Here is a 14,566-nt window from a genome sequence, read left to right on the forward strand (position 1 = left end):
TTTAAATAAATAAATAAATAGCCCCACAAAGCCAGATCTGGCTTGCCCATGTAATTTTCTTTGGCTTGCACAATGGCTTTATAAATTTTTAATTATAAGTTGCTTATTTTGAATTAGTTGCTAATATTTACACATCAGAAGATTTCACAAAAATCCAGATTCTGACTTCTCATGAAAAGTTAGAATATCTGGCAACTTTGGGTCCACATTCCCATATGACAAGAGGGCTGAAGCTAGGCAGTGAGTGCCTGTTTATGGATGGAGAAACATGCCCCAGGTCACCACAGCCTTCATCTGATTGGTATCATTCAATGTGCTACTGGCTTGGTGTCTGAAGGCACGTGAATTGATGAAGTTTGCCCTATATCACCTAGTGCTCCAGCCAAGTACATCGTTCCCAAATGCATAGTATGTCCTTGCTATGTTATTCCATCTTTCTAGAAATGCCCCCTCCCTCCATCTTTCATGTCTTTAAGGCCCATTTCTAACACTGCATCTTCCATGAAGCTTTCTCTGACCTCCCTGTTGGACATTACTGCCTCATTTTCGTTCCTCTGTTAACACTCTGTTGTTCTCTTATGGCCCATTTCTCATTCTCTGCTGGATCAGCCATTGGCATCCTTGATTTCTCCCTGTTTTTCAGGGACTTGCATTGACAAACACTTCTCCCCCACTCCTCAGGCTTTCTTGAGGAGGGGTTTTTCCTCTTGACCTAGACCTTCGTCCTCCTCCCCTAGAGATTGAGCGAGTCTCTCTTCCCACCCACCTTCCCCTCAGGGATCCGCCTGTCTACGCAGTAGAGATGTCTTGTTCTGCTTGGTAGTAAAGGCCCAATTCAGCAGGTGAGCCTGAGGTGAGCAATACCTGAGTGTGTACATTTGCCCAATTCTGAAGTTCAGTGTTAGGAAGCCCACTGTTGCCACACATCTAAGCCAGGATTTCCCTTCCAGGTTTTATCAGCAAACAAAACTAATATTTTCATTTTCATCTGCTTGAATACTTATCTCACAACTGCTTTCAAGCTCAAGCAGGGAAAAGAAGGGGTTCTCATTGGGAGCCTTCTAACCCTAACAATGAGGACTCATTCTTGAACCTTCTGCAGCTCCTAGCAAACGTCATTGTACAGATACTCAAAAAACATTTATCAAATTGAATCAAAAGATATAACCAATGTGCATAAAATTCATAGAATATCATTTTTCTTATGCTTATGTTCCCCATATATAAACTGTATAAATAATAACTTAAATGTCTGTAAGATTAACAAAATATAACATATGCTGTATATAACAGAAAATATTTGTTTCCTATTTACATTTCCATTGTATGTAAATCATTACGTATCATATCATATATCAAAAAAGAAAAGAAAAAGGGAAAAGAAAGGAAAAAGACAAACCTTAAAAGTCAGTGAAGAAAGCATCACACCAAAGGATAATCAGCAGTCTCAAAGCTCTTGTTTCTTGCTCTTTTTTAATTTTCTGGTTGTTTCTTGACGAATGGTATCATACTCCAAAATGGCCATTTTAGAAAGTCTCTGTAAGTACTGAGATGGTGCTCCAGCAAGAGGATCGCTGAAGCCAGAACCTGTAAAGGAAAAACCCCAAAACTGTTATTACAATTAAATTAAGCACACATGAATGATATTCTCTAAAAGAGTATACACCAAATATCTGTTCCTCAAATCACCATGAAACACCACTAGTTCTTCATATAACACATTCTTTGAAGTAGAAATGAAAGCTACTTAACTTTCTAAAGTGACTGGGATGGCAAGTCACCTCAAAAAATATTTAACTAAAAAATGCTTAATGTTTATATTTAATGATATAAAATTAAATCTGAGTCTGTCATGTGCTTCTTAAAACATGGGATGGCTGTGGAATTTATTCCAAAATAAAAGGCATGATCTCCATTAATAACTCATTTCATACCTTACATGCTTATCAAGTTACTGTCTCCAAACAAAACGATTTCTCATAAACGTTGAGGTAAAAGAGTAAAATTATAAAGTAAAATAAGTCACTCACTAACTGAAACAGCATTAATCAAGCTTCTATTTTGAAGGATAGTAATAACAATAATAACATAACAATTATTGAATGATCTCTCTATTTCAAGTATTCTTCATCTATATCATCCACACAACAATACTATGAAGTAGGTAACTAGTACTATCTTGGATTACAGATTTAAAAAAGAGTTTAGACATTGTTAGAGGCAGGATTTAAACCCAGATGCATCAATTCGGAGTTCCCATGTAATCACAAATATTGCCCTAAATACGTAATATGTATAAATACTTCTATTTAGAAACATACAAGGCTTTGAAAATAATACACTGATCCGTATTGCTTTAAAATACTATTGTTTAACTTCAATTTCAAGTGCCAAAAATAAAAATTGACCTCAATTCTCCAGTGTGGTTGGTATTTTTGTTTGTTTGTTTTATTTGGGTGTGTAATGAGAGTGGGAATTTCAGACAGAGAGTAGAAGGGAAGAATCGATCAGGATTCCAGTTCTTAGCAGTAAGATGGACTTGACACTTAGACTCTCTGGCTACAAAATAACTAGATTCTAAGCATTAAGCAAACCTCAAAAAACTTTAAAGAACTGGTATCATACAGACCAATACAATTAAGTTGGAAGTTGTTAATAATAAGTCTTAAAATTCTCAAATATTTAGAAATGTATACACACATTCTAAATTATTCATCCATCAAAAAAAGAAATTGTAATAAACATTAAAAATACTTGTACCTAAATGATAAAGAAAATATTACAAAACTTGTGCAATGCAACAAAAGTTGTACACAGAGGGGTTTATACCCTAAAATTCCTGTGTTAGAAAAGAAGACTGAAAATTAGTAAGCTAGGTATAAGATACACGTTAGGAAAAGAATAACCCAAAGAACATGGAAGACAATACAGGAAAGAGGAGAAATCAATGAAGTAGAAAACAAACCTACAATTAGAAAGATTTTTAAAAAGACAAGAGTTCTTCACTGAAAAGACTAATAATAAAGGAAAACTTCCAGTTAGATTAATTTAAAAAAAAGGCAGAAGGCCCAAATAAATAATATGAGGAGAAGCATAGGTAGAGCAAAGACTAAACTTTATGCCAATAAATTTGAAAACTTAGACAAAATGCAAAACATTCTAGAAGATATAACTTACCAAAATTGATGGAAGGAGAATTAGAATGCCTTAAGAGTCCTAAAATTAAAATAACTGAATTAATATTAAAAGATTCCTCCAAAGAAAACAAGTGATCCAAATGATTTTACAAATGGACTCTATCAGACTTTCAAGGGAGGGATCATTCCAATTTTAGGTCATATCCTTCAGAGAATAGAAAAAGCAGAATACTCCCCAGTTCATTCCATGAGGCCATTACTGTCTTGACACTGAATCCAGACAAGGAGAGGACAGAAAGGAAAATTAGTGGTAATCTCACTCATCAACATAGATTTTAAAACCCAATAAAATATTAGCATATTAAATATGGCAGTACACAAAAAAGATAACACATCATGCCTTCAATGGGGGTACCCAAGGAATGTAAGAGTACCTTAACATTACAAAACCTACAAATGTTATTTTTCACATTAGAAAATTAAACAGGGGACTTCCCTGGTGGTCCAGTGGCTAAGACTCCATGCTCCCAATGCAAGGGGACCAGATTCGATCCCTGGTCAGGGAACTAGAGCCCACATGCTGCAGCTAAGAGTTCGCATGCCGCAACTAAAAAGATCCCGCATGCTGCAACTAAGACCCCGCATAGCCAAATAAATGAATATAATTAAAAATATGAGAAATTTATTTTAAAAAATTAAACAGAAAATCACAAGATTATCTCAATCAATTCAGAAAAATGTTTGATAAAATTAAACTTTCATTTATATTAAAAAAACCCCAAAACTCTCAGCAAATTAAAGTTAAAGGGAACTTCTTTACCTTGATAAAGGATATCTACCCAAAACATACATCAAGCATCATTCTTTATGAGAAGACATTAAAAGCATTTCCTTTAAAATCAGAAACAAGTCAAAGATGCTGACTTTTCATTTCTCTCCACTATTGTATTGGTGGTTCTAGCCAGCTTAGAAAAATCAGAAAAATAAAGGCATAGCATTTGGAAAGAAATAATAAAACTGACATTATTCACATATGATTATGATAATCTACGTAGAGAACTCAAAAATTTATATACATCATATATAATATGTATGTATACACCGTATAAAATGTATAATATATATCAAGACATAATAGGCGACTTCAGCAATGTGGATCAAATTGCAAAAATTAACTATATTTCCAAATATCTGTAATAGAATGTTAGAAATTTTAATTATAAAAGAATTATGGCAGACTACTAATGATCTTTTCAAAACTTTTTACTCCTTCTTCCAAAACAGAATTTTACTGAGCACAAGGTCATCCAGGTAGAGATTACATTTCTCAGCTTGCTTCAGAGCTAAGTAGAGCTTTGTTAATAAGTATCAACCAATAAGATATGAGCAAATGCGCAACTTTCTGGTCATCTTTAAATTATAATCCTCTTACCATAGATTTCTGGGCTTTTTTGGTTTTGTTGGGATGTTTTTGATAACTGCTTCAATCTCCTCACTAGTTATAGATCTGTTCAGTTTTTTATTTGTTCATGATTTAGTCTTGGTAGGTTGTATATTTCTATACATTTATCCATTTTTTTCTAGGTTACCCAATTTGTTGACATATAATTGTTCATAGTAGCCTCTTATAATCCTTTTTATTTCTGTGATCAGTTATAATGTCTCCTCTTTCATTCCCAATTTTAGCTATTTGAGTCTTCTCTGTTTTTTTTCTTAGTCTAACCAAGGATTTGTCAACTTTGCTGATCTTTTGTAAAAACTAAATCTTCATTCTGTTGATTTGTTTTCTGTTCTCTATTTCATTTATCTCTTCTCTAATCTTATTTCCTTCCTTCTTCTAAGTTTGGGCTTAGTTTATTCTTCTTTTTCTAGTTCCTTGAGGTATAAATTTATGTTGTTCATTCAAGATCTGTTTCCTTTTTTTATGTGTTTACCATAAATTTCTCTCTTAGCACTGCTTTTGCTGCAATCTATAGGTATGTTGCATTTCTGTTTCCATTTGTCCCCAGATATTTTCTAAATTCCCTCGTGATTTCTTCTTTGACCCATTAATTGTTTAAGAGTGTACTGTTTACTGTAGGATTTTTAAAAAAGATAATCTTTATCAAATTAGGAAAGTTCCCTTCTCATAGTTTGCTAAAAATATTTTTAATCATGAATATTGAATTTCATTAAAATATCTTTTGCAATTATTAAAGTGAACATATGAGATTTCTCCTTTATTCTATTAATAAGATGAATGACACCAATTGCTCTTCTAACGTTAAATCAATCTCGCATGCCTTAGGTGAATCTGATATGATTGTGTTGCTTTATCCTTCTTATATATCGCTGAATTTGAATTGGTAATGTCTTGTTTAGAATTTTTACTTCTATTTTACAGGAAAAATTGGTCTATAATTTTACTTTCTTATAACGTCAAAGCTAGGTTTTAGAATCAAGGTTAGAGACCTCATAAAATGGGTCTTTAAGTATTCCCTCTTTTCCTATTTTCTGGAATAATTTACGTAACATAGCTTTTTTTTTTTTTTAATGTTGGAAGAATTCACCAGTGTCAATTCTGTGTCAATTCTAAGTTGTGATTTCTCTTTTTTTATATATTGGTAATTTCTCTCTCTCTCTGTCTCTCTCTTTCTCTCTGTCTCTCTCTCATCAGCCTTGCTACACATTTATCCATTTTATTCACATTTTCAAAAAACTAACTTTTGGCTCTGTTGATTTTCTCTACAGAATATTTGTTTTCTACTTCATTGATTTCTGCTCTTTATTATTTCTTCCTTTTATTTTCTTTGAATTTAATATGCTGTTCTTTTGTTAACTTCTTGAGATGAATTTTAAAATCATTGATGTTAAGCCTTCATCTTTTCTAATACAGGTACTTCATGCTGTAAGTTTCCCTAAAAGCTATGTTTTTACTGCATCCCACAAATTTTGACGTATCATACTTTCATCACCCAGTTCAAAATAATATGTAATTTCCACTGTATTTCTTCTTTGACTCGTGAGTTATTTAAAAGTACATTTCTTAATATCCAAACCTCTGTGGCATTTTATAATTATCTTTAATTACTGATTTCTGGTTTAATTCCACTGCAGAAAATATGTGCTGTATGATTTCACTTATTTGATATTTGTTTTAAAATATCTCATGATTATGCATTTGCCTATTTCCCTTTTCATTCCATTACACTTATCTTTACGTATTTTAAGTTTATGTTAATATAGCATAAAAATTTAGGATGGTTAAATCTTTCTGTTGTATTAACCCTTTGTCACTATGAAATAATCAATCTATTGATCATAACACTTCCTGCTTTGAAGTCTATTTTGTTTGATGTTAGTGTAGCTACAACAAGCTTTCTTTTGATTACTGTTTGGATGGTTTATATTTTTCCATCCTCATACTTTTGATCTTTCTTGCCCTTATTTTTAAGGTGTGCTTCTTGTAAGCAGCAAATAGTTATTTTTATTAGTCTGATGGGCTTTGTTTTTTAGTTGCAATATTTAGTCCACTTATATCTAATGTATTTATTATGTTTAATTTTAAATCTTTAATATTGCAAGTTGTTTTCTATTTGCCCTGTTTTATGTTCCTTTTTTCTCCTTTTTAAAATTAATTAATTAATTAATTAATTTAATTTTGGCTGCATTGGGTCTTTGTTGCTGCACACAGGCTTTCTCTACTTGCAGCAAGCAGGCACTACTCTTTGTTGCAGTGCAGGGGTTTCTCATTACAGTGGCTTCTCTTGTTGCAGAGCACGGGCTCTAGGCTTGAGGGCTTCAGTAGTTGTGGCACGCAGGCTCAGTAGTTGTGGCTTGCGGGCTCTAGAGTGCAGGCTCAGTAGTTGTGGTGCATGGGCTTAGTTGCTCCACATGTGGGATCTTCCCGGACCAGGGATCGAACCCATGTTCCCTGCATTGGCAGGTGGATTCTTAATCACTGCGCCACCAGGGAAGTCCCCCTTTCTTGCTTTCTTTTGAAATGATTAAGTATTTTTTTTATTATACTATTTCCCCTATAAGTTTGTTACTTGTATTCTTTTCTTTTGGTGATTACCATACAGATTATCATGTTTCTTTGACATATTACAATCTACTTTAAATTAGTTATTTTACTGTTTTTCAGATAATGCAAGGATGTTACAGCATTTTAACTATATGTATGCCCCATCCTACCTCTGTGGTATTATTGTAGTTTATTTCTACATATATTTTAAACTTCATAAGACAATACTACTGCTACTGCTTCTCTTTCCTTCACAAGTTGTGCTTTCATCTTGTATTATTATTTCTTTAATATTTCTTTTAGTACACCTCTACTGACAATTAATTCTCTCAAGTTCCATTTGAATAAGGTCTTTATTTCACCTTTACTTTTTTTTTTTTTTTTTTTTTTATAAATTTATTTGTTTATTTATTTTTGGCTGTGTTGGGTCTTCGTTTCTGTGCGAGGGCTTTCTCCAATTGCGGCGAGCGGGGGCCACTCTTCATCGCGGTGCGCGGGCCTCTCACTGTCGTGGCCTCTCCCGTTGCGGAGCACAGGCTCCAGACGCGCAGGCTCAGTAGTTGTGGCTCACGGGCTTAGTTGCTCCGCGGCATGTGGGATCTTCCCAGACCAGGGCTCGAACCCGTGTCTCCTGCATTGGCAGGCAGACTCTCAACCACTGCGCCACCAGGGAAGCCCCACCTTTACTTTTAAGGATATTTTCATTGAGCATAAAAATCGAGTTTGCCAGTTACTTTCCTTTGACACTAGAAAATGCCATTCCACTGTCTTCTTGCTTCCATTGTGTAAATTGGAAAGTCTGTTGTATGTCTTACCACTGCTCCCTTGAAGGGACCATATCTTTTTTCTGTTTTTTTAATATTTAGCCTTTTTACTATGATGTGCCTAGCTGTGGTTTTCTTTGTCTCTCTCCTGCTGAAGTTTCATAGAACTTTTTGTATTCATTGCTTGGTATTTTTTAATCTGTTTGGGAAATTCTCAGCCAATACGTAAGTACTGCCTGTCCCACTCTTCTCTTGCTCCTCTTATTCTGAAATTAGAATTACACATGTGTGAAGTAGTTTTATCTTGTCACATATTGTCTTTGCACATTCTGTCTGTATTACCTGTCTTTTTTCTCTCTTCACTTTAATTGGGTATTTTTCTAATGACTTATCTTTCATTTTACTAATCCTATCATCTATTGTTTTCCATTTTTTCCCAACTTTATTGAGGCATATATGACAAATAAAAATTGTATATGTTTAAGGTATACCACCGATGACTTGATATACATATACATTGTAAAATGATTACCACAGTTAAGTTAATTAACACATCAATGATCTCACATAGTTACCTTTTGCGGGGAGGGGAGAAAAGAACACTTAAAATCTACTCTCTCAGCAAACTTCAGTATACCATATAGTATTATTATTACTATTATCTTGGCTGTGCCACGCAGCATGTGGGATGCAGGATCTTAGTTACCCAACCAGGGATCGAACCCACGCCCCCTGCAGTGGAAGCACAGAGTCTTAACCACTGGATCACCAGGGAAGTCCCGAGCATATAGTTTTATTAACTTTAGTCACCATGCTGTACATTATGTCTCCAGAACACCTCCCCATTTGCCTCAGCCCCCACTTTCTAGTAACCACTATTCTACTCTGCTTCTGTTTGACTTTTTTTTTAGATTCTACGTATAAGCGATAGCATGCAGTAATTGTCTCTCTGTCTAACTTATTTCACTTAGCATAATGCCCTCTGGGTTCATCCATGTTGTCACAAACGGCAGGATTTTCTTTTTTATGGCTAAATAATATTCCATTGGGTATATATATCTATCACATTTTCTTTATCCATTTATCTGTCAATGGACACTTAAGATTGCTTCCATATCTTGGCTGTTGTGAATAATGCTGCAGTGAACATGGGAATTCAGATATCTCTTTGAGATTTGGATATCATTTCTTTTTTTTTAAATTAATTTATTTGTTTATTTTTGGCTATGTTGGCTCTTTGTTGCTGCATGCAGGCTTTCTCTAGTTGCAGCGAGCAGGGGCTACTCTTTGTTGCGGTGCGTGGGCTTCTCATTGCGGTGACTTCTCTTGTTGCGGAGCATGGGCTCTAGGTGCACGGGCTTCAGTAGTTGTGGCTTGCAGGCTCTAGAGCATAGGCTCAGTAATTGTGGTGCATGGGCTTAACTGCTCCGTGGCACATGGGATCTTCCCAGACCAGGGATCGAACCTGTGTCCCCTGCATTGACAGGCAGGTTCTTAACCACTGTGCCACAGGGAAGCCCCTGGATTTCATTTCTTTTGGATATATATCCAATACTGGGATTGCTGGATTATATGGTAGTTTTATTTTTAATTTTTTGAGGAACCTTCATACTGTTTTCCATAGTGGCTGCACCAACTTACATTTCCACCAAAAAGGGTTCCCTTTCCTTCACACCCTCACCAACACTTGTTATCTCTTGTCTTTTGGATAACAGCCATCCAACCAGGTGTGAGGTGATATCTCATTGTGGTTTTAATTTGCATTTCCCTGATGACAAGTGATGTTATGCATCTTTTCCTGTATCTGCTGACCATTTGTATGTCTTCTTTGGAAAAATGTCTACTTAGGTCCTTTGCCCATTTTTAAATTGGGTTATTTGGTTTTTTGCTATTGAGTTGTAGGAGTTCCTTATATATTTTAGATATTAACCCCTTATAAAATATATGGTTTGCAAATATTTTCTCCCATTCCATATGCTGCCTTTTCATTTTGTTAATTGTTTCCTTTTGCTGTGCAAAAGTCTGTAGGTTTGATATATCCTACTTGTTTATTTTGCTTTTGTTGCCTATGCCCTATCATCTGTTAAATCTAATCTATTATTGTATTTTTCAGCTCAATAATTTCTATTTATTTTTTATAGATTCTAATTCTCTGATATAATTTTTCATCATTTTCTCTATTATCTTGAATATATTAAATATAGTTTTTTAAATCCCTGTCAAATAATTCCTATTTGGATCTTTTGTAGGTCTGCTGCTGTTGTCTGTTTCTTCTCTTGGTTTGTGTCATTCTTTTATGACTGATGAGTTGTATTTTTTAAAATTTATTTATTTATTTATTTATTTATTTATTTATTTATGGCTGCATTGGGTCTTCATTGCTGCATGTGGGCTTTCTCTAGTTGTGGCGAGCGGTGGCTACTCTTCGTTGCGGTGTGTAGGCTTCTCATTTCAGTGGCTTCTCTTGTTGTGGAGCACAGGCTCTAGGTGCGCAGGTTTCAGTAATTGTGGCATGCAGGCTCAACAGTTGTGGTACACAGGCTTAGTCGCTCTGCGGCATGTGGGATCTTCCCAGACCAGGGCTTGAACCCGTGTCTCCTGCATTGGCAGATGGATTCTTAACCACTGCGCCACCAGGGAAGTCCAAGGTGTATTTTTTTTAATGTCTGGTAAGTTTTGATTGAATGCTTGAGACCGTGTACACAAACCTGTAAGGCTCTGGTTTATCTTATAGTTTCCAAAGAGAATTTAATTTTCTTCTGGTAGGCATATCACTTTAATCCAGTCAAAACTGGGTTTTAACACAATAAATAGAAAATGTAAAAGGATGAGCTAAAGATGAAATAAATAGCATGTCAAATGTCAAAAAAAAAATTGGGTTTTAGGCTTTTTTAAAAGCTAGTCTATTGTATGCCGTTATTATAGTGTGTAGCTCTTCAACAGTTTCAACTGAAAGCTTGTGTTTGCCAAGGGCTTTCCATCTTGACAAGCCTTCAACTCCCTTCAACTCCCACCTCTGTCTCCCCAGCAAATGCTAAGTTCTGAAATCTCTGCTCAGTCCTTTAGCCTCCAAGAAGCTATTTTCTGCTTCATGTCCTAAAATATTACCCAGCATACATGTCACTTAGAAACAGGCAAACACCTGTTGGGGAATTTGCTCACAGATATTTGAGCTCAGTTCTCTGCAGTTATTCCTTCAGAATCTCAGCCTTTTGAGTTGGAAATGATTGCTCTTGACACCTGAAAACATTGTTTTTAAAATACTTTTATATTTTTTAAAAAAATGTTTTTACTGTATATTAATATATATGTAATATATTACTTTTATACTTATTTTATATATCATAAAATATATTTAAATTATTTTTTATGATTAGCTCTTATGCGAATTCTTGTTAGTAAAGTTGGTCTGGTATAAGTTATTCCATCATAATCAGAGATGGACGTTCTCTGGGCCATTTTTTTGAAAGGTGTGACCACATGATCCTTTCAAAATTTAAATCAGATCACATTAAAATCATTCTTTTGTTAAAATCATGTAATGGCTCCTCATTTCAATCAAAGTTAAATATAAAGTCCCTTTCAGGGCCTCACATGGTCAGATACTCCATTACCTTTCTTACCTCATCTTCCACCCTCTGAGATTAGCCATACTTGACTCCTGATGTTTTTTCCAACAGGTCAGGTACCATCCTGCCTTGGGACCTTTGCTGGCCCCAAGAGAATAACTTTTTCCCAGAGTTTAACTCCCTCACCTCTTTCAAATCTTTGCCCAAATATTACTGTCACCCACCCTATTTAAAACTGTAAATCATCCTTCTCTCCCCAGATCTCCTGATCTACCTTACCCTGTTCTATTTTTTGTTGCTGTTTCTACTGCACTTCCACCTTTTAAAATACTATGAATTGGGCCTTCCCTGGTGGCACAGTGTTTAAGGATCCGCCTGCCAATGCAGGGCACATGGGTTCGATCCCTGGTCTGGGAAGATCCCACATGCCGTGGAGCAACTAAGCCCACGTGCCACAATTACTGAGCCTGCGCTCTAGAGCCCGCGAGCCACAACTACTGAGCCCACATGCTGCAACTACTGAAGCTCATGCACCTAGAGCCCGTGCTCTGCAACAAGAGAAGCCACTGATATGAGAAGCCCGCACACTGCAACGAAGAGTAGCCCCCCGCTCACCGCAAGTGGAGAAAGCCTGCGCACAGCAACGAAGACCCAACACAACCAGAAATAATAAAAATAAAATAAAATAAAAATTTTTTAAATAAGTTTAAAAAAAATAGTATGTATTTTAATATACTGTGTGATGGATTTGTTTATTATATTTAATGTTTGTTGGCTGTATTCTCTCACTAGAATGTAAGCTCCACAAGGGCAGGGATCTTTGTTTTGTTGAGAGACGTACTCTAAGCCTAAGAACTAGAACAATGAATGGCACAGAGTAGATGCTAAATTCATGTTTGGTCAATGAATGAATGAATGAACTGCCTTCTTATATGACTCTGAAGGAAAAGCAACAAGTATTGATATTTACTGAAGACTCCATATGTTGTAGGATTGGTACAGGCACTACAGAGATACAAAGGTGAATAAGACATAGTACCCAGCCCAAAAGAACCATAAAGTTGGCCTACTGGAAAATTGGCAGGCAAATATTCATTTGGGCCAAGATGCAAAACAAATGTCTTTTGTTCTAATTAACATTTATATTTTTATTTCATGTTACCTGTTGATTACAGAAGTTGTTTATAGCTTATGGAAATTCAGATAAAGGAACTATCCAAGAAGTTCATGAACATTTAACTTTATGAACTTCCACAGACTAAACTTACAAAGCTGCTAACAAATCAATCTGACTGCCACTGACAATCTCAATATAAGTCTTACTTAGTAATTTTCATTTTTGCTGTTTGTTTGGAGGTGCTCTATTAACTCCATTACTCCATAAGTGCAAAATCATGGAAGTGATGAATGTACTATAAGAAGACAACTATGATTATGACAAAAATTAAAAATAAGTAAGGTTTAAAACATGTTATGCTGGTAAGGAAATAACTGTTGTGCACAGGTAAAGGATGAAACGTTTGATAGTCTGAAGGACAAGTGACAGATAACACATAATGTTAAAGATGTGATGCTTAAAACAGTGGTTCTCAATTGAGGGTGATTTTGCCACCCCAAGGACATTGGGCAACATCTGGAGACATTTTTGATTACCACACCTTGGGAGGTGCTAGTGGCATCTAGTGAGTAAAGGTCATGGATGTTGTTAAACATCCTACAATGCACAGGACAGACCCCCACAGCAGAATTATTCAGTCCAAAATGTTAATACTGTCACTGTTGAAAAATCCTATTTAGATAATAATCAACAGAAGGTAAGAAAATATAATGACAAAATGAAAAATGTTTGACTATACAGCTCAAGAATCTTCACCATTGACTTTGGGTAAAATTACTTCAGGAAATGGCTAAGAATTTATTGGAGAACATAAATGCTAGACAAATGCACTATGTCACATGCCATAAATAGTTCTTTTAGTATGTCGCCCCATGAATCTGTAACACGTGAAGCAAGGAATGAGGCAGTAAGTATAGATATCAGAGCTGCCAGGAAATTCTCCAAAATCTTGTAGGCATCATTAAAAGTGTAACTAACTGACTCAACAGTGTCTGTTTTTGAAAAACAAAATTCTGATTAAATGTATCAGAAAGGTAGGAGAAAAAGATGATCTAGCCTACCTTTTGATTTCTCCTGAAGTGGTGCCACAGTACATGTTGGCTTAGTCTTCTTTAACCTAAAATTATAGATTATCATAAATTCACTCTTACATAAATCCAGGGTACATTATTTTTTTTAAATACAGTAAGAGATAAGAAGCTTGCTTTCAGTGAAATTCACTTGTTGAAGGACATCATATGAAAATTAAATAAACGTTAAGGGAGGGAAACTCCTTCCATCACAAATAATCCAATCAGAAGCAGATATGAACCAACTCACTATCTCGATTTTTGTTAATAAATTTTACCAGTGGATGAGTGTTAGGTCTGACTTTTCCCACCTTTATCTTATCACTAATCATGATTCAGGAAATGCTAGAGGAAGGGACTCAAGATTAGATGAACAGAGTATCTAGATATGCCAGATACCAATTATCAGTTATTTGTGCTCTTTTTACCTATTAATTACCACAATCTGAGTTTTGTCATAATTAACTTTTGTTCCTATTGGAATAGATCTAGATAATGAGTAGGTTATTAGAGGAAATATGTCACGATTGAATCTGCTGTGGGCAAGATAACCCATAAGAATTCCAAATTTCTTGTAACTTCATTACACTTTAGAAGTCAGCTATAACTTTTTTTTTTCTTGTTCTCTATTCAATCAAAACATATATTAGTTCTTAATCCATATGATACAGTTTAATGAAGTCAGCTTACACGGCTGCTTGGAGGTATCCTAGCAACTTATTACCATGGCAACATCACATTTCCTAGTTGTCAAATATGGGTACAGTCAAGATGAGCCGACCTAGTATTCACACTGAGGTTTGGAACTCAAGACCAGCCTTAATGATTGTTATGTGATAAGGTTTTAGTGGTCCCTAGGACACTCCTCAGATTCTCTTCCACCTACTGACTGATAACTGAAAT

At 35.3% G+C, this 14,566-nt stretch overlaps 1 protein-coding gene across 7 annotated transcripts in view; it reads right to left on the reverse strand.

Moving 5' to 3' along the window:
• LOC309646368 (uncharacterized protein C8orf89) overlaps positions 1 to 14,566 on the reverse strand; it is a 117,831-nt gene that overhangs the window by 80,040 nt on the left and 23,225 nt on the right. For 5 of the 7 annotated variants that reach the window (XR_014255313.1, XM_082432640.1, XM_082432636.1 and 2 more), the window contains exons 5-7: positions 13,655 to 13,709; positions 3,178 to 3,216; positions 1,400 to 1,587 (exon numbers count right to left, since the gene is read on the reverse strand). Coding sequence is in view for 6 of the 7 variants with exons in the window: in XM_082432640.1 (XP_082288766.1) it covers positions 1,448 to 1,587; positions 3,178 to 3,216; positions 13,655 to 13,709 (234 nt within the window). In the remaining variant the exon portion in view is untranslated. The other 2 variants (XM_082432639.1, XM_082432641.1) reach the window with 2 other exon arrangements.

The sequence above is a fragment of the Balaenoptera physalus genome, assembly GCF_965194825.1.
Source record: "Balaenoptera physalus genome assembly, chromosome: 17".
NCBI classification, from domain to species: Eukaryota; Metazoa; Chordata; class Mammalia; order Artiodactyla; family Balaenopteridae; genus Balaenoptera; species Balaenoptera physalus.